Genomic DNA, 21,260 nt, shown 5'->3' on the forward strand with positions numbered 1-21,260 from the left:
ATTATTGGAACTCTCTGTCTGGCGCAGTGATGCTCTGTATTCTTGGTGCTGGGGGGGGCACAATGGGATGGCTTCTAGTGTCCTGGTCCCACTGGTGGACCTCTTGATGGCACTTGGGTTTTTTGGCCCCTGTGTGGCACAGAGTGTTGGACTGGATGGGCCACTGGCCCGATCCAACATGGCTTCTCTTATATTCTTATGTTCAAATATCTTGGGAAGTAAGAGTACAGTACAACAAAACTGATCACAGTGAGTTGTTTATGATGAAAATGAGCTTAGTTTATCCTCTGGTTCACAGACACTCCCCACCCTTTCCCCATCCCTCATATGCAGAATCAAGAACTTATGAATTTTCAAAATAAAAGCAGGAATATGAAATGGGGTTTGAAAACCTGAATTGTAGGCAAGAAAAAGACATAATTAAAGATCCTCAATTCAGACATCACAACAAACTATAGTTCCTTTCAAATCAGGAAGTCTTCAATCTCAGTTTTGTGCACAATGGGAAGCAGGGGAGAGGGATAGTGCAGGTGCCTGAGTACAAACCATACTTGTTCCCATAGTGTCTGAATGCCTAGGCAAAACTGACAAAAACTTGATGATAACAGGAAAGAAATTGAAAAGTAAAATTGAAAAATGAACAAGAAAAGGAGTATCTCAGTTTAGAGAACAGAGATCATTCTTCTGTTGAAGTGGATGCTGCAGAGCATATCTATGAGTGGAAGGATTTCTGCTTGCAGAGTGACTTTCTTGCATCCACTGCAACCCAAAATGTCTCTAAGATTCATGTTAGTATATCTAAAGTAGTATCCTACACATGACAAATGCAGAAGAGCTACTACAAGTCACCTCTGAATCTAGGATTTTCTCCTTGCATTGCCCAGTTAACAGTATTTTGTGCATGTAATATTACCCTGGTACTAAGATCTTCTGTCCCTTGATTGCTGGCCTTAGGACTCAGCCCTTTCAAAAAATTCATACAAAATGCCAGGGAGAGATTGTCTGGGGATACGGAATAAGTTGTCAGCAATATGTAGATGACATTCAATGCTATTTCTTCCTTTCATCTAACTCCAGGGGATGGTAGACACAGCTGTTCAACCTGCTCTGAATAGAGTTATGCTGCTCCTGAAAGAATCCTGGGTTCTTGCTGAATCTTGATTCTCAGGTAATCAACTGCAGCTGTTCATGGAAATGTTGTGCCTAGCTACAATCATATGTGCCATAGTAATAAGCATATTGGATTAATGTGACACAATCTATGTGGAGCTGTCTTTGAAGAAATTCCAGAAGCTTCCATGGGTTCAGAATGCAGTGGCAACACAAAAAGACAAAATACTACATAAACATATACCAGGGCCTAATGATTACTTCCAAAATAAATAAGTGAGGAAACAGAAAGAATGGAGGAGTCTTAAATGCATCATGCTTTATGAAACAATTTCAAGTGATAAGCATCATACATATAACACCAAAAACATCAACAAAGATCATAGCTAGGATTTTAAAACCAGAGCAAAAATGATGAACTTGACTGGGCCTCAGAATGGTTTTTTATAAAACACACACACACAATAAAAGAATTCAGATAACTAGTGACCTATCAGCTTGAAGTCTATACTTGAAAAGTTTTAGAACAAATCATCAGTCCTTGAACATCGGGAAAGAATGGCTGTGATTACTAAGAACCAGCACGGGTTTCTCAAAAACAAGTAATGTCAGACTAACCTTATCTCTCTTTTTTTGAGAAAGTTACTACCTTGCTGATCAGGGGAATGTAGTTTATCTTGATTTCAATAAGGCTTTTGATAAGGTTCCACATAATAGACTTGTTGACAAGTTGATAAAATGTGATTTGGATCCTATTACTGTTAGGTGGATCTGTAACTGGTTGACAGATCGCATTGAAAGAGTACTTGTGAATGGTTCCTCATCCTCTTGGAGAGGAGTGACAAGTGGAGTGCCTCAAAGATCTGTCCTCGGGCCTGTTTTGTTCAACATCTTTATATATGATTTGGATGAAGGAATAGTGGGAATGCTGATTAAATTTGCAAATTATACTAAACTGGGATGGGTAGCAAAGCTTATTAAATTTGCAGATAATACCAAATTGGGAGGGGTAGCGAATATGGTACAAGGCAGAGTCAGGATACAGGATGATCTTGATCAGCTGGAAAACAGGGCTAAAATGAATAAAATGAATTTCAATGGGGATAAATGCAAAGTTCTGCATTTAGGTAGGAAAAATCAAATGAATAATTACAGAATGGGGGAGACTTGTCTTAGCAATAGTATGTGCGAAAAAGATCTAGGAGTCTTAGTAGACCATTAACAGAATATGAATCAGCAGTATGATGCAGTAGCTGAAAAGACAAATGCAATTTGGGCTATATTAACAGATGGTATCACTTTGCTCTGATTAGACCTCGCCTAGAGTGTTGAGTTCAGTTTTGTGTACCACAATTTAAGAAGGACACAGACAAGCTGGAATGCATCCAGAGGAGGGCAACGAAGATTATGAGGGTTCTGGAGACCAAGACCTATAAGGAAAGGCTGAAGGACCTGGGTATATTTACTCTGGAGAGGAGACAAGACTGAGAGGTGATATGATACTTGAAGGACTGTCAGGATGGTGTGGATTTTCTGTTGTCCCAGAAGGTCATACCAGAACAAACTGGTTGAAATTACATCAAAGGAGTTTTTGGCTAAACATTAGGAAGAACTTCCTGACAGAGTGGTTCCTCAGTGGAACAGGCTTTGTCACAAGGTGGTGGACTCTCCTTCTATGAAGATTTTTAAACAGAGGCTAGATGACCATCTGACAACTATGCTGATTCTGTGAACTTAAGCAGATCATGAGAGGAAAGGCAGGAAGGGCTGCATCAGTGCTTAGTTCTCATGGCCTTTCTTATACACTCAGAGAACTGCCAATCATCACTTTGAGGTGAGGGGAGTAGGCCAAGTAGGCAGCCGCCTCAGGTGCCACTTTGCCTAGGGGCACCATGCGGTGCCCCCTCTCCCCACAGCTGCCCACCGTTTGCCTCCTCGCACTCGCCACCGTCCCCTGCCCATGGCCGTGCCGTCCCCTCCCTGCTCCCGTGCCTGCTGCCGTCCTCTCCCCACCACCGCTGTTTACCTCCCCGCCCCTGTCTGCTGCCCCTGTCCCCTTCCCGCCCCCTGCACCCACCGCTGTCCCCTGGCTGCTGCTGCCGTCTGCTCCTTGCCCACTGCCGGCTCAGCTCAGTCGGGGGGGGGGGGGCAGTGATGTCATTATGTCATCGGGGCATACGCAAAATTATCACTGGAGGGGGTGAGGTCAGGCGTTCAGCCTAGAGGCGCAGGCACCCCTAGTCCCAGGCCTGGATAGAGCATCTGCTTGGTAAGCAGAAGGTCCCAAGTTCAACCCCCGGCATCTCTAACTAGAAAAGGTCCAGGCAAGTAGGCATGAAAAATCTCAGTTGGAGACCCTGGAGAGCTGCCGCCAGTCTGAGTAGACAATACTGACTTTGATGGACCAAAGGTCTGATTCAATATAAGGCAGCTTCATATGTTCATATATGTTCAAGATAGTTACAATAAATGCATGGGTGATAACAAAACTGTAGATGTGCATTGCTCCACTGACCCACCAAGCTTCTAGAAGAACTTCGTATGATTCAGTTTCATATGGTAGCTGTGTTGGTCTACAGTAGAACAGCTTTCCACTAGCGTCTTAGAGACCAACAAGGGTTTCAGGATATAAGCTTTCAAAAGTCAACGTTTTCTGATGAAACGGGCTTTTATTTTTGAAAGTTTATACCCTGAAACTCTTCTTCTCTAAGATGCTACTGGACTAGTTGACCCTATGATCCACTGTCTCATTCCAGTTTCAATGTCAGCTAACAATGTAGAGTAAGGAAGAGAAGATCGCTGCAATGTTAGGAAATGGTAAACAGAAGAAGTTGTAGAGGAGCTAAATTCATGGCTGGTAGGTTTGTTAACAGCTACACATAACAGCTAGTTTGTTAATAGCTACAGAAATTCTACATAATTTCTAGTTTTGTCTGAAAAGAGAATGGTGACATAATGGAAAGGAAATAATCTACAGATAAAGAGAGACTGGATTACGCATTTTTCCTTTAAGAAAAATATGCACACTTGTGCTTTAAGTCAAATGTTTGTTGGATTCTCTTTGGCATTCTAGAGAGTGCTAAGGTCCCAATATTTGCACATGACATGGCCTTTTGGAAATTAAGACCTCTGCCTATAAAACAAAAAGGTTCACAAATATAAAGTGAATGGACAGAATTTTCAGTGTAGAATGAATTGGGAGATTAAATGGTATTGAGAGAGACAGTTGGATCTTTCTGGGAATATTTTAGTCCCTCTGTGCTAAAAAATGAAATGAAGCATTTTAAAACTTATCTCATATACACTAAAGAACTTACCACTGCCTAATCTTAGGAGTAGTACATCCTGTAGCCGTCTGTTTAAGTCTCTGAGTTCCTTCATTTCAGACACTAATGTCCCATAGTCCTTTAGCTTTTTTGCTTGCTGAACCAGCTGCCTCCTTGTTCTCTCCAGTTCTTGTTGAATGTGTCTCATTTCTTCTTGCTGCTGCTGGTAACTTCTTAACAATTCCTCATAAAGAACCCGAGGAACTACAGCATCGTCCATATTGTTCATCTTTTCTGAAGATTCCATAAATGTTGCCTCAGGACTAGAATTACTACTGAGGCTCATTCCATTCTGCTTTTCAAGGCGTGCAACAACTGCTTCAATGCTTTTGTGTGCGCCTTCATTTTGCTTCCTTCCATCCTTTCTCTGTATGTTACAAGAAAATTATGTGTTAATATACCAGGACAGGTAGCATGCTACATGAATCTTAATGAGAAGGGCTGACAACAGAAAGTCAAACTGAAGCTTGCAGAAAATGAAACTACTTTTATTCACTCAAAGTAGTTTATATATGTTAGCACTAACCCTTCAAGAAGATGCTCTTGGTTACATTTAATCATTGTAGACCAACTCACACATGCACACGTTAACTCAGGTGCATAGTCAAAGACTCTGGGGCTGGGAGTGTTTTATGTGCAATGAAAATTTGCTACCACAGGTATGGAAAGCGCTTCTTTGCATGTTGGAAACAACAACAAAACCTAGGTAGCTGACCCCTGATCAAACTGTCCCCCCCACTTTGCAACTGTGCCTTTGTCTTTAGGTGAAGTTATTATTCAAGACACACTGAAACAATCTTTAGGAGCTAGATCTTTCAACATTAGTGTCAGTTAACATTGCCAGAGGGAGCTCAGATGTCCTTTACGGGACATCATAAATAGATCCCTCTTAGAGGGGCATTTCCCAACACCTCTGAAAGAGGCCTTGGTCCACCCTCTTCTGAAAAAATCTACATCAGACCCCGCCGAATTGGCAAATTACCGACCGGTGTCTAATTTACCATTCTTAGGTAAAATTATTGAGAGGGCAGTGGCGTTGCAGCTACAGAGGTTTCTAGATGACGCTTCTGTCCTAGACCCGCGCCAGTCTGGTTTCCAGCCGGGCCACGGGACGGAGACGGTCCTGGTCGCCTTGGTAGATGACCTCCAGTGGCAACTGGATCGAGGCGGTGTGGCGGTGCTGATGTTACTAGATCTGTCGGCTGCATTTGATACAGTCGACCATCAGCTGCTGATCCATCGCCTTGCCGACATAGGGGTTAGGGGGTTGGCCTTGCAATGGCTCTCCTCCTTCCTCATGGGTCGGGGACAAAGGGTGGCGATTGGGGGTGAGCGATCCCAGAGGCGCACACTAGACTGTGGGGTGCCTCAGGGAGCAGTTCTCTCCCTGATGTTATTCAACATCTATATGCGCCCCCTTGCCCAGATTGCCCGGAGGTTTGGGCTGGGTTGCCATCAATATGCAGATGACACCCAGCTCTACCTGCTAATGGACGGCCGGCCCGCCTCCACCCCGGGAAACCTGGACCAGGCTTTATAGGCTGTTGCAACATGGCTTAGGCTGAGTGGGCTGAAGTTGAACCTGGCGAAGACAGATGTTCTCTGTGTGGGTCATGGCGCTCTGGGGAATGAAATATCTCTCCCGGCCTTTGACAGTGCCCCGCTGAAGGCGGCGCAATGGGTAAAGAGCTTGGGTGTTTTACTGGAGCCTTCACTATCAATGGAGGCCCAGATAACAGCCACTGCCAAGTCAGCATTTTTCCATCTGAGGCGGGCGAGGCAGTTGGCCCCTTTCCTAGAGCATCAGGACCTAGCAACGGTGATCCATGCGACGGTCACCTCAAGGCTCGACTACTGTAACGCCCTCTACATGGGGCTGCCTCTGTGCCAGACCCGGAGGTTGCAGCTAGTGCAGAATGCGGCGGCCAGGCTGTTGCTAGGTCTCCCAAGATGGGAGCACATACAGCCGGGGCTACGTGAACTGCACTGGCTGCCGATTGTATGAATGAAAGGCGAAAGATTTATGCGATCTGAAGAGAAACCAGAGTATGGCTGCCGATTGTATACTGGGTCCAGTACAAAGTGCTGGTCATTACCTTTAAAGCCCTATATGGCCGAGGACCGACCTACCTGAGGGACCGTCTCTCCCCGTATGAGCCCCAGACAGCACTGAGGTCAGTAGGGAAAAACAGATTGACCATCCCTGGGCCAAAAGAAGTTAAACTTCAGAATACCCACGTACGCGCCTTTTCTACCGCGGCCCCATATCTTTGGAATCAGCTCCCAGAGGAGGTGCGGGCCCTGTGGAGCCTTGATCAGTTCTGCAGGGCCTGCAAGACCACCCTCTTCAAGCTGGTGTTTATGAATTGCTGAATTATAAGTGTGTAACAAAGGAAAACGCCAAAACGGTCCGGTTCAGGGACCTTGTTATTATTAGGTCAACTGACAGGGATAGCGTCAAACAACAATGTTACTGTCAGATTTAGATTTAGTAATGTTTTAATTAAGTATCGATCGCTTTTAATATGCTATTTTTAATGTTATATTACTGCATTGTTTATTCACGGATACTGTTAGCCGCCCTGAGCCTGCTTTGGCGGGGGAGGGCGGGATACAAATAAAATTTTACTTACTTACTTACTTAAATTATGGGTAGACAATTTAGATCTGAAGAGAAACCAGAGTATTTGCATGGGTGAAATTATTTATAATATTAATTATCTAACCTTTTGATATTTAAAACTTCCTTGCAAAGGTATTAGAAGAATATTATAACTCCCTTTGGTTTAATGAAAAACTTTTCTATGCATCCATTAAGGACTATTAGTTCAGGGAGGGGGCATAAGGAATAAATGTCCAATCCAGAAGATATTAGATGGGTCCCCCCCTACCCAAGCAGAATGACTACAAGATATTACAAAAAGGAAAAAGACTTTCTTTCAGAACGAAAATGCCTATGTTAGAAGAAATTCAGAAATTGTATCAAATCTCAGCTTCAAGTATAGGCTAATAGGGTCTGAACTTGATGAGACTGAGAACGGAAAAGATCGTGGGGTCATAGCAGATAATCCCTGGGCCAAAGGAGGCCCATCTGAAAGCGACCAGAGACAGGGCCTTTTCGATTGCAACCCCCTGTTGGTGGAACCAGCTCCCGGAGGAGGTGAGGGCCCTGCGGAACCTTGAACAGTTCCGCAGGGCCTGTAAAACAGCCCTCTTCCGGTTGGCATACAATTAATTGACATCGGGATGCCTGAGTATTTAAACACTGGAATACTTGAAGAATTGATTTAAGGAAAAGGTAGCATAGTGCATATTGATGTGAGTTTTATGTATTTTATGTATTTTATTGTATAATTATTAATGTATTTTAAACTGATCTTTGTTAGCTTTTTGTATTGTAAGCCGCCCTGAGCCCGCCTTGGTGGGGTAGGGCGGGATATAAATCGAATAAATAAATAAATAAATAAATAAAGTGTCAACCCAGTGCGTTGCAGCAGTGAAAAAGGCAAACACTATGTTAGGGATTATTAGGAATGGAACAGAGAATAAAATGGCCAATATTGTAATGCACTGTATATGTTGCAGCCCCATTTCAGGGCTTGGAAAAGTGCAGAAGAGGACAACCAAATTGACTAGGGGGTTGCAGCACTTTCCCTATGAGCAAAGGTTGAAGTGTCTCGGATATTTCAGTTTAGAAAAGAGACGACATAAGAACATAAGAGAAGCCATGTTGAATCAGGCCAATGGCCCTCCAGTCCAACACTCTGTGTTACACAGTGGCCAATATATGTGTGCGTGCATATATACACGCACACACACACATACATATAGACACACACACACATATATATACTGTGGCTAATAGCCACTGATGGACCTCTGCTCCATATTTTTATCCAATCCCCTCTTAAAGCTGGCTATGCTTGTAGCCACCACCACCTCCTGTGGCAATGAATTCCACATGTTAATCACCCTTTGGGTGAAGAAGTACTTCCTTTTATCTGTTTTAACCTGACTGCTCAGCAATTTCATTGAATGCCCATGAGTTCTTGTATTGTGAGAAAGGGAGAAAAGTACTTCCTCTACTTTCTCCATCCCATACATTATCTTGTAAACCTCTATCATGTCACCCCACAGTCGACGTTTCTCCAAGCTAAAGAGCCCCAAGCGTTTTAACCTTTCTTCATAGGGAAAGTGTTCCAAACCTTTAATCATTCAAGTTGCCCTTTTCTGCACTTTTTCCAATGCTATAATATCCTTTTTGAGGTGCGGTGACCAGAATTGCACACAGTATTCCAAAATGAGACCGCACCATCGATTTATACAGGGGCATTATGATACTGGCCGATTTGTTTCCAATTCCCTTCCTAATAATTCCCAGCATGGCATTGGCCTTTTTTATTGCAATCACACACTGTCTTGACATTTTCAGTGAGTTATCTACCACGACCCCAAGACCTCTCTCTTGGTCAGTCTCTGCCAGTTCACACCCCATCAATTTGTATTTGTAGCTGGGATTCCTGGCCCCAATTTGCATTACTTTGCACTTGGCCACATTGAACCTCATCTGCCACGTTGATGCCCATTCACCCAGCCTCAACAGATCCCTTTGGAGTGCCTCACAATCCTCTCTGGTTCTCACCACCCTGAACAATTTAGCGTCATCTGCAAACTTGGCCACTTCACTGCTCGCTCCCAACTTGTATTTGTAGCTGCGATTCTTGGCCCCAATGTGCATTACTTTGCACTTGGCCACATTGAACCTCATCTGCCACGTTGATGCCCACTCACCCAGCCTCAGCAGATCCCTTTGGAGTGCCTCACAATCCTCTCTGGTTTTCACCACCCTGAACAATTTAGTGTCATCTGGAAACTTGGCCACTTCACTGCTTACTCCCAACTCCAGATCATTAATGAACAAGTTAAGAGCATGGGACCCAGTACTGAGCCCTGCGGCACCCCACGGCTTACCGTCCCCCACTGCGAAGACTGCCCATTTATACTCACTCTCTGCTTCCTATTAATTAGCCAGTTTTTGATCCGCAAGAGGACCTGTCCTTTTACTCCATGACTCTCGAGCTTACTAAGGAGCATTTGATAAGGAACTTTATCAAAAGCTTTCTGGAAGTCAAGGCAAACAACATCTATTGGGTCTCCTTTGTCCACATGTTTGTTCACCCCCTCAAAGAACTGTAACAGGTTAGTGAGGCAAGATCTTCCCTTACAGAACCCATGCTGAGTCTTCCTCAATAATTTGTGTTCATCAATGTGCCTACTCATTCTGTCCTTGATAATGCTTTCTACCAACTTTCCCAGTATTGAAGTCAGACTGAAATTTCCCAGATCTCCTCTGGAACCCTTTTTAAAGATGGGGGTGACATTTGCTACCTTCCAGTCCTCAGGAATGGAGGCAGATTTCAATGAAAGATTACATATTTTTGTCAGGAGATCCACAAGTTCAACTTTGAGTTCTTTCAGAACTCTTGGATGTATGCCATCCGGACCTGGTGACTTATTAGTTTTTAATTCATCTATCAGTTGTAGGACCTCCTCTCTTGTCACCTCAATTTGACTCAAGTCTTTCAACACCCCTTCCAAAAGTAGTTGCGGTAGCAGTCTTCCACAGTGAAGACTGAGGCAAAAAATGCATTCAGCTTCTCAGCCATTTTCCTATCCTCCTTCAGTAATCCCTTTACCCCTTGGGCATCCAAGGGCCCCACTGCTTCTCTGGCTGGTTTCCTGCTTCTAATATATTTGAAAAAAAATTATTGTTTGTCTTTATATTTTTTGCAATATGCTCCTCATAGTCCCTTTTTGCCTGCCTGATCACAGTCTTGCGTTTGATTTGCCACAGCCTGTGTTCTTTTTTATTAATCTTACTTCGACTAGCTTTCCACCGCTTAAAGGAGTCCTTCTTACCTTTTAACTTGCACAACTAGCTTACTGATTTACAGGATGCCTGGACTCAGATTTCAGTGAAGAAGTAAAAATTGAGACAGCCTTTATAATCAATAATAAAGTAGCTAAGAGAGAGAGAGAAAATCTAGCTAGGGATATCCTGGCTAAATTTGCAAATACCAATATTAGCAATAAGGTCTCAGATCAAAATGTTCTGATTTTTTCAAACATTTTGGATATTACTTTTAGGAGCAGAAAAATAATCTGTTTTTAACAAAGAGATGGTCCAACACAGGGAACAATTATTTAATCTTTAAGGGGAGGGACGGTGGCTCAGTGGTAGAGCATCTGCTTGGGAAGCAGAAGGTCCCAGGTTCAATCCCTGGCATCTCCAAAAAAAGGGTCCAGGCAAATAGGTGTGAAAAACCTCAGCTTGAGACCCTGGAGAGCCGCTGCCAGTCTGAGAAGACAATACTGACTTTGATGGACCAAAGGTCTGATTCAGTATAAGGCAGCTTCATATGTCCATGTGTTCTTCATATGTCCATGTGTTCAATCTCTGATGGATGCAAATAAGTTTCTGGAATCATTGGGTACACAAGAGGAAGTGTCAGTAGAAGTTTTACATGAAACACAGCTGGAGGGGGAAGAAGAGAAGGAGACTATCAGAAGAGACTTTGTATCTTCCAAATGTTGTATAGGTAGAATTAGTCGTACCCTTGGAAAAAATAATGAAGCATATCTATCTTGAACTATCCCATTTAAAATTAGAAGAATGTATAAAACATTACAGAAAGACAGCATGCCTACAAGAAACACATCTGAAATATGAAAAATGTTATGTGGCAGGTATATCATGCTGCAGCTAAGAATAAAACGAGAGAAATTATTGCATTTAATAAATAATCAGGAGGTAAAACAGATTATGATGCAAGATACCTTTTATAAAGGGGGAAATTATGGAACAGAATTTTAGCTCAGGATGTGTGTGTGTGTGTGTACCAAATAACAAATAAGTTGCTAAATTAAAGGAAAAAAATTAAAGAAATAACTGAATGGGTAGAAAGGAATATGACTTTAGTCAGATATATGAATGGTGTAATGGATTTGTCTGAAGATCCATCCTCTAGTGCCTTCTCATAATAGGATCCCAAAAATATTTACAAGCTAGGTGAATATGTGTATCTTAATAAAGGCATATAGCCATAAATTTTCAACTCAGAAAGATTATTGAGCTATGTAATTCATTCCAACATTTTTTTTACACCAGTATGCTAAAAAATCTTAGTGAAATGGCAGTTGGTCAAATTATACACCCAGATAAGGTTGAAACTTAATCATTCAACTAACAGAAAAGACTGGAAGATAGATAATATGCTGCTACATAATAGCAATATCAGGGAAATTGTAGAAAGAAATTACAAACTTCTTTAAGATTAATCTTAGTCTAAGGAACACTTAAAGTCGGGGCTTTTTATCCTGGGGTAACAGGGTGCAACGGAGTTCCAAAACCTTTTCGTGGAAACAAAATTCTCAAAAAATGTTTAAAGGTTCATGAGGGGCACATGTGTGTTTCTCCTTTATTGCTTTGTTGAGAGTTTCAGCACCTCTTTTTCCAGAAAAAAAGCCCTGCTTGAAGTCTAAACTGGAATGGATAAAAGAAAAAGCCCAAACTGGAATGGATAAAGAATTTCTTGCAGTCCATCTCAATTCCAAATACTTCAGAAGAATATGGAGAGTTCTTTAAAAAAAAAAAAAAAAGCAAAAGAAATACTATATATAATTTAAAAAATTAAAAATTGAAAACTGGTCCAGATGAATGAATTGTAAAAATTATTTGCAAATAAATGGGCTCCTTTTCTGGAGAAATTATTCGGCCCCTTCCCAGCCGATCAGTCCAAGGACTGATGAGACTGGGGGCCGCCCATTGCCTCCCCGCGCGGATGAGAGGCAATGGGATTTTCTGGATGGGAGGGGGTGAGGAGCAGCCTTAAAAGGCTGCTCCCGCCCCCTCAAACGCAGTAGAAAATCGCTCTCGGCCCGGGCAGGCACTTACGTGGCTGTTGTCGTCGCGGGCCTTGTGAGAGCGTTGCGGCCTGAGGGGAGGCTGAGCCGGTGCGGCAAGAGCGTCTGTGTGACGCAGCCGTTCGTCGAGGCGTCGTTGAGGCCGGGTTCGGGTTGCTGGTCGGCGGCGGAGGCTTGCAAGCGGCGCGTTCGTTACTGGATCTTTCCCTCCCTCCCCTCCCTCGTTGTTTTTAGGCCTTGCGAGGCCGGGAGCCGTCCGCCGGGCCGTTGGCTCTGGCGGCGGCCGCGCCGCGTGCTGTTTTGCTGGGGCGAAGGGCTTTTGTAGCGTTCCTTATTGCCCAGCCTTGTGAGGGTGCGGGGGTGCGCGAGCGGAGCCGCGGGGGCCTCGTTCATTTCCCTTGTTGTGTTTGAGGGATTGTTTGGGCGTTTGCTGACGCCCCCCCCCCCTCTATCATTCTAGCCACAGCCTAGTGGCTTTATAAGGGGCTTGTGGGTCAGCAGTCCTTGTTGTGGGTGGTTTGAGCCGGAGTCCTTAGCTGGTCTCTTGCTGGCAGCTCTGCCAAGGTGTTGGGTCCAGGTTTCTTCCCCCTGACCATAATTTCTGGAGGCCTGGTGCCATTGGACGGGTTGCTCGGCCAGTGGGAGTCAGTGGGTAATCTACAACATACATTGAAGAGATTCATAACCATGGCCCCTAGGAAGGGACAGGGCAATAAAAAGGGCAAACAGCCCGCTAAGCGACCGGCCAAGAGGCCCACCCCTGAGGCACCCCCGCTGGAAGAGGGTGATGAGGCGCAAACAAGGCAAGCCATCATGTCCCAACTAGCAGCCTTGGAGGAAGCAAGGGGCGTGGCGGGCCCTTCTCGTAGGGCCTCAGGCTTGTTAGGATCCGGCAGAGCGGCCACCATCTCCTTTCAGAAGGAGGTGCTGGCTCGCCTTTCTGTGTTACAGGAAGCTGAAGGAACCAGTGGTGTGTCCAAGGAGGGAGGCCTGCACGAAGACGAGCAGAGCGAGGAGCCCGACGCCGTGGTGGTGATGCCCCCTGTTGGGGAAGGTAAGTTTCCCACGCCGCAGCAGGGAACGGCATGGCCGTGGGGCCCCTTGGGTCCCAATGTAGCTTCAGTCTCCAGGCCGTTGGGTGGGGCCCAAGGTGCAGCGGCTACTTATTTGGGGGCTGCGCCACCTGTCGGGGGTCATTTGGGTCCCAGCTCTCTGCCTCAGGTGGGTGCTGCTTCAGCCGTGCCCGCGCCTGGTACTTCTGGCCTTATATGGGGGGCGGCGCCAGGAAGTGAGGGTTTTGTAGGCAGTCTTGGCTTAGGCGGCCAGGGGCCGGCAGCATGTGTGCCACCTTGGGGATGGCAACAAGCCCAGTCAACGTCCTTACCTTGGCCCGGGCTACAGGGCCCCCTTTGGGGCTTTCCTTCTCACCCACCTATCCCTTATGGTTCGTTGGATTTTCATGCTGTGCCGTTTGGTGACCCGGCTATGCCTTTGGGTGACCACCTCACCGTTGCGACCAGGGAAAAAATCTTGAAAGGCGAATACGTAGATGTATTCAGCCTGTTGTATAGAGAACTTGAGAAAAAACCGAAGGATGAGCTTGACGAGAAGGATAAAGAGAAGCTCAAGCGTCGTAAGGTGGACAGAACGTGGGCAAATTGGTTGCCCGGGTTTCTCATTTATGCGGGCGTCATTGCTAGGGCCCAGCCTTGGAGAGCAGCCCCTTTGTTTCAGTATTGCGATATTATATATCGTGCTTACAACGACTTTGCTGGCGGGGCGTGGCTCCAGTATGATGAGCAGTTCCGCATGCGCGCGGCTGTTAATCCTTTCCTGCAATGGAATCAAATTAATCAGCAGCTCTGGCTGCAACTCATGGCGCCTGCTAAACCGAATGTGGGGGAGCGATCCGACAGTGGTCATTTGGTGCAGAAGTCATCAGCAACATCCTTTTCTGGTGCCCGCGTAACCGCGGGGCAGCCGGTTCAACCACGGCTGCTTTGCTGGGAGTTCACCTCCCAAGGGGCGTGCTCCAGGAAGGCCTGTAAATACAAACATGAGTGCCCGGTTTGCGCGGGCCCTCACGCCTTCACGGCTTGCACCAGATCTAAGCAGCGCTGGCCCGTCAAGCGGCCAGGTGGCGGGGCCGGGCAACACCCTCCAAAAGGGCCCCAGCCCCATTCGTCTGAGGGCTCTTAGGCGGTTGTTGGAATGTTACCCTCGTCGGGAGGACGCACGTTACCTTGCTGAGGGGTTCTCTGTGGGATTCAGAATCCCATACGAGGGCCCTCGTACTCCAGTTTTTTCCTCCAATTTGCGTTCAGTTAAGGGTTTGGAGAGTATTGTCAGAAAAAAGATTAGTAAGGAATGCGCGGAGGGCCGCGTGTTAGGCCCGTTTAAGTCTCCTCCCCTGCCGAATTTGCGCGTGTCCCCCCTGGGAGTTGTACCTAAGAAAGTAGCAGGTGAATACCGGTTGATTCACCATCTTTCTTACCCCAGGGGGCGATCGGTGAATGATGCCATCCCTTCGGAATTGTGCTCTGTTAAATACACTTCATTTGATCGGGCGGTTCAGATAGTACGACGGTGTGGGCCCGGTGCGGAGCTGGCAAAGTGCGATATAAAATCGGCCTTTCGCCTCCTCCCTGTTCACCCTGGCGACTTTGATCTACTGGGCTTTGCCTTTGAAGGGAGTTATTATGTTGACAGGGCCCTTCCTATGGGGTGTTCAGTTTCTTGTTCGGCGTTTGAGTGTTTTAGTTCCTTTTTGGAATGGGCCTTGCAGTTTAGGACGGGAATCCGGGATACCGTTCATTATTTGGACGATTTTCTCTTTGTGGGCCCCGCGGGGGCGGGCCAGTGTTTGTTCTTGTTGAAGGCTTTTGAGGATCTGGCCAAGGAGCTAGGGGTACCATTGGCTCCTGAGAAGACCGAGGGTCCGGCCACGGTTCTGACTTTTCTGGGCATCGAGCTCGACACGGTGCGCCAGTTCTCCAGGCTGCCCGAGGAAAAACGCCTTAGTCTATTAGTTCGGATTCGGGCAGTTTTGGTCAAACGCAAGGTCACCTTATTGGAGTTACAGCAGCTTGTTGGCCACTTGAATTTTGCTTGTAAAGTGGTGGCTCCAGGCAGGGCCTTTTTACGGCACTTTTGCGATGGTATGGTTGATCTGCGTTTGCCCCATCATTTTACCCGAGTCACTAGAGAGATGCGTGAGGACCTGGCAGTATGGGAGTCATTTCTGCAGGATTTTAATGGCATTTCCTTTTGGCGCAGAGACATGCAGCTCGAAGCTGAGTTGCAGATAGTTTCTGACGCCGCCGGTTCCATTGGCTTTGGGGTCTATTTCAGGGGGCACTGGTGTGCCGAGCATTGGCCACAGGACTGGTTGGGCACCGAGCTGTGTCGGAACCTTACCTTCCTGGAGTTTTTTCCTATTGTTGTTGCCGTGTTTCTTTGGGGCGACACCCTGGCCAATTGCACGGTTCACTTCTGGTGTGACAACATGGCTGTGGTCCATGTTGTCAATAGATTAACCTCGAAGTCTCCGGCTGTTATGCGCCTTGTTAGGGCATTTACCTTGCGTTGTTTAGAGTTAAATATACTGTTTTTGGCTAAGCACGTTCCTGGCATTTGTAACGGGGTGGCGGACGCTCTGTCTCGCCAACAGATGGACCGTTTCCGTCAATTAGCCCCGGAGGCCGACCTGTTGCCCGAGCGCATCCCGGCAGAGTTATGGCAGATTGGAAGGAAGAAGTGAGCCGGGCGATACAGCTGGCCATAGCGCCAAGCACTAAAAGGTCGTATGACCGGGCGGCTAGCCAGTTTTTGTCGTTTAGAAGGGGGGTAGGATTACAGGATGTGTGGCCGATTCCTGTCGACCAGCTGTTGCAATTCTGTGTGCATCAGAAACACCGAGGTTTGTCAGTTAGGTCCATTCGAGGCCAGATGGCAGCCCTTGCCTTTATCAGTAAGGCCAGAGGGCACCGCGATGTTACTAAGGACTTTCGCATTCAGAAGGTACTTGAGGGTTGGTCCCGGGAAGCCGGTCCTAGGGCTGATGGACGGCAGCCCATTTCGCCGTCCATCCTGCGCGGGCTTCGTGCTTCTTGGGCTCAGGTTTGCGGGTCAGCTTATGAGGAGGCACTCTTTCATGGCGCCTCATTGACTGCCTTTTTCGGGGCCTTCAGGGTCTCCGAGTTGGTCACCCTTTCACGTAACGATGGTTCTGCAAGGGCCCTGCAGTTCAGGGATGTTTCGTTATCCAGCGACCGGGTGGAGTTTAGAGTTCGCCGTTCCAAGACCGACCAGAAGCAGCATGGCTGCACCGTTCAGATTGGGTCTTGTTCGGAAGTGGAGTTATGTCCGGTCGCGGCAATGAAACTTTACCTTGAGTTGCGCGGCAGATCGGATGGCCCTCTTTTTCGCCATGCCGACGGGGCTCCCTTGACTAAGTACCAATTTTGGGCCGTCACCAGCCGTGCATTGCAACGTTTGGGCCTTGGTGGCCAAAAATTTGGTACCCATTCTTTTAGAATCGGTGCGGCTTCTACAGCCGCAGCGCTTGGATACGAGGGGGATGATATCCGTCGGGTCGGGCGGTGGAAGTCAGGGGCCTATCGAGCTTATGTTAGGCCTTTGAGGCCATAGGGCCGGTTTTTTCTCTGGCTTCCCCCGTAATACTGTTTAACTTGGGCTGAAAAAAGTTATGTGTTGCATGGTTTCAGTTCTAATAGTTTTTCTCTTCTAGGGGCTGTGGCCGGCGATGAGAGGAGGAGGATCCTTATATGCGGCCACAGCATTGTCTTTTGGGCGGCACACCAGGCCCGTCGGACGTCGATCGGCTCACAGCTGGGCCTTAGTGACAGAGCGGTAATCACCTGGCTTGGCCGCCGGGGAATGAGGTGGCCTGGGCTTCTGCCTTTGCTATTCAAGGAGCGGGTTGGCCCTCCTCCGCAGATTATTGTAATCCACCTGGGGGAGAACGACTTGGGTCTGATTAAGGGGAGGGCCCTTTCCATTCAGGCCCAGGAGGATTTGGCATTGATAAGGAGGCGGTGGCCGGGCGTCCTGCTTTTGTGGTCTGCCATGTTGCCGCGCCGAGTTTGGCGGACGGCGTGGGACCCTGAAGGTCTGGAGCGCGCCAGAATAAAAGCCAACCGGGCGGTGCGCAAGGCCCTGCTCGGCGGGCTTGGGGAGTATGTACCCCATCCTTTGATTCTATCTAGTTTGCCAGAGCTATACCGGAGTGACGGGGTACACTTGTCAGAGAAGGGCAATGAGTTGTTTTTGTCTGACTTACGGCAAGGGCTGCTGCGCGTTTTATAGTTTGGGGGTTCAGCGGCCTAAGCAGAGGCTTGGCGCTGTCCTTGGCAGTTTGTGGTTGGCATTATGTTTTGGGGATTGGTGAGCTCCCGTAGCATCGCGCCATTTGGTGCTGACTGTCCTGGGGAGCCGCAAGCTGTACGGCCCAAGGTTGGCTCCAGGGAGTCCGATGATCCCGGCACGTGTGAGCGTCCGCATCCCAGGCTGCTGTCTGTGGGGATGGCGGAGCTCAAGTGAGCGGTGATAAAGGTGCCGGGCCGGCCGGGTCTGAGCCGTTGAGTTGGCTCACACCCGGGGCTTTGGGGGCTCGCCCAGTTTCAGGTCATGGAGGTGGTCCTGTTGACCCCTGGCTTGACCTGTCCCCATGTTTTGCCCTTGCCGTTTTGAGTTAATAAAAGTGGCCCTTTAACCCAACCTTGTGTCTGCCTCGTTATTCCGCCTGGGGGGGCAATGTTCACATACATTAGAGGCTGTGCTACCTTCTAAATCATGGACACTGGCTATTCTTACCATAATATGTAAAGAAGGGAAAGATCTGAGCTAGTTGTCATACCATTCCTGGCTAGAATGCACAGCCATCCTAAAAATGAAGATTCTACCTGGAATTCTATTTGTTTATGGCCCTTCCTTTGATGGTGAACCAACTTCTGTTTTCTATAATTCAGACTCCTCCATTTGCGTAATATATTTATTGGAGACAACAAAAATCCTCAGATGAAATTAAAAATAATTGCATCAAGTTTGACAAAATGGTGGATTGGCAGCATCTAGTACTAAAAAATATTAATGCGCCTTTAAATTAGTTGCAATTTCTTATTAATTTAGAAGGTTTGGCAAATTGAAGAACTGGGTATTGAAACACCTATTTCAGTCTGGGTATGGAGAGATAAATGAACTTGTTAAGATGGTAAGGAAAATGGTATCTATTTGGCTTTAGCATAAACCTAGAAGAAACACGTTATACTTTGGTTTAAAGAGCTAAGTGTGTATGCCAGTATTATTAGATAAAGTTTGCACATGGAATGTTCAAGCCCTGGATAGAGTCAGGGTTAATAAAATTGCTTTATTTATTTATTTTTTAAAAAACAAGGAATCCTTGTATATACAGAAGCAATAGAAAAGACAGGTGGGGCACATCTTTCATGATATCAGCATTTTCTGATTAAAAGCTTCATAACTACCAGTTACAAATCTATCTTTAAAAGGCTTTGGAATTATTCTGAATGAACCAGAAAAACTGTAGACCACTACTGTCTACTATAAATGGGTTACTAATAACAGCAGATGAGAATTCCTTGATCTATAACACCTGAAGATTTTATTAATATCTCATAAGGAAGAGGAATGATATAGTCTGCATAACGACACCTTGACATGTTGCTAAAAAACATTAATGTAAAAGAAAATATAGTAAATATAATGTGCAGAGGGTATTTAACTTCAGACAGATTTGTAAAAAGAAATGAAAAGCTCCTTCTAAAGGACATTGCACGTAGAATATTAAAACGGGCTCCTTTTTTCATATATGGTGGCAATGTTCTATGGCAAAAGAATATCAGTAGAATGTATTTAAAACTTTACAAAGGATATTATAAAGGGGGGGAAATCATATGACCCCAAAATTGCCCTTTTAGGGCTTCTCTCTAGATGGCTGAAACCAGGAATTAGAAATCTAGTTAAGAACCCATTAGTAGCTGCCTGAATGATCTTGGCACAATACTGGAAAAATTATGTACTTCCTAGGCCTGTAGTGTGGATAACACAAAACTTGGCTTATTATGTTGACTAACATGGTAACAGCAATTAAGCAGATTTTGGATAGGAAAAAATATGCAAGAAAAATTTATTACATCTTTACAGTTGTTTATTATTTATTGGAATGTAATCAGGCCACAGAGAAATGTCACAGAATGTTTTGAAATATATATAATTATGTGATAGATGTTGTTTTTAGATAAAGCTAAAGGCATTTGGTCCTTTGGGTTTATGATACTGTAGCTAAGTTGTATATACTCAGTTCTGTTATTCTATTTGGTTTAATGTATATGGATTTTGTAAATGTAAAAAACCCCCAAACATTATGGATGTTGCATATCTCTATCTCCTAAAAACAGTGAACCTTTCCTACAGAAAGTAATGTGCCTTGCATCAGTTTTGCATCCAACTTCAACCAAAACTTTTATTAAGTCTGAAATTAGTTGAAGCTATGCTCTCTGAATTAAATGTTCCATATCCTGCCAGGAAGGGAAGTCAGAAAGAGAAGCAAAATGAAAACGGGATAAACCTACTGCATTTTGCTTCTATAGCTATGAAAGATATAACCTACATCATATTTTATAAACAGGGTTATGCATTAGTAGCTAGATTTGCCTTCTTTTTTATTTCCTTCACTGCAATTCTATGGTATGTATATCTTACCACTTGATTCCATTGAAGCCAATGTATTCCATTAGTGTAAGGCACATTCCATTGACTCAAGTGGTTTCACCACTGACAGAATGCACCTTGCACCAATGGAACATCTTGCTCTTATCTGAATGGAGTAGTAATAGAGATACAGAAAAGAAAAGGGTAAAGAGGACAAAAGGTTTAGAAAAAAAGAATTTTGAATACATATTACAAGGACTATCCAACATATGATAAACATATAACATTTAAAATATATAGTTCAAATATACAGCATATTCATAATGTCTAGAATTATTTTCTTTCTCAATCTTGATTGAACTTGCTATTAGATCAAGGGATGTTTGATAAACTATATAAATTTATTGGTTTGACCTCACAGGGTGTCTGTTGTGGGGGAGGAAGGTAAAGGAGATTGTGAGCCGCTCTAAGACTCTTCGGAGTGGAGGGCGGGATATAAATCCAATATCTTCTTCTTCTTGATATAAGGAAATTATTTGGCTTGATACAAGGAAATTATTTAAATATTGAATACTTGGAGTTATCTTAAAAATATATTAATTCTTGAACAATTTGAAAGTAGTCAAAAAAGGCAAGTGGTGCATTTTAAAGATATTTCAAAAGGTAAAGGTAATCCCCTGTGCAAGCATCAAGTCATTACCGACCCATACGGTGACAACACATCATGGCATTTTCTTGGTAGAGTTTTTTGTTGCAATGGCAAGTTTCCCAGTCATCTACACTTAACCTCCAGCAAACTGGGTACTCATTTTACCAATCTCAGAAGGATGGAAGACTGAAGCAACCTTGAGCTGGCTACCTGAACTCGGCTTCTGCTGGTATTGAACTCAGGTCATGAGCAGAGCTTGGACTGCAGTAATGCAGCTTACCACTCTGTGCCTATATTTTAAACTAATTATATGTAAGATATTACAACATGCACTACTAATTATATTGATTATATGAATCAATTAGCAGCATGAATCTATTTTAATTGTTAAATTTTGTTTTTAAATTGTAACCTTAACGTGTTTTTAACTGATTGTTAGCCACCCTGAGTCCGCTTGCAGAGAGGGCAGGATAGAAAACTAAAGTAATAAAATAAATAAACTCTAACCTGAAGATATATCAAAATCAGAAGAAAAACGGCATTTCAATGACTTCATACTG

At 45.1% G+C, this 21,260-nt stretch overlaps 1 protein-coding gene across 4 annotated transcripts in view; it reads right to left on the bottom strand.

Annotated features, from left to right (window-relative positions):
* The window catches only part of BEND5 (BEN domain containing 5), a 98,429-nt gene that overhangs the window by 47,212 nt on the left and 29,957 nt on the right, over positions 1-21,260 (bottom strand). For all 4 annotated transcript variants that reach the window (XM_060231790.1, XM_060231793.1, XM_060231791.1 and 1 more), the window contains one exon: positions 4,428-4,803. In XM_060231790.1, the coding sequence (XP_060087773.1) occupies positions 4,428-4,803 (376 nt within the window). The remainder of the gene's footprint in view (positions 1-4,427; positions 4,804-21,260) is intronic.

The sequence above is a fragment of the Heteronotia binoei genome, chromosome 2, assembly GCF_032191835.1.
Source record: "Heteronotia binoei isolate CCM8104 ecotype False Entrance Well chromosome 2, APGP_CSIRO_Hbin_v1, whole genome shotgun sequence".
Lineage (NCBI taxonomy): Eukaryota > Metazoa > Chordata > Lepidosauria > Squamata > Gekkonidae > Heteronotia > Heteronotia binoei.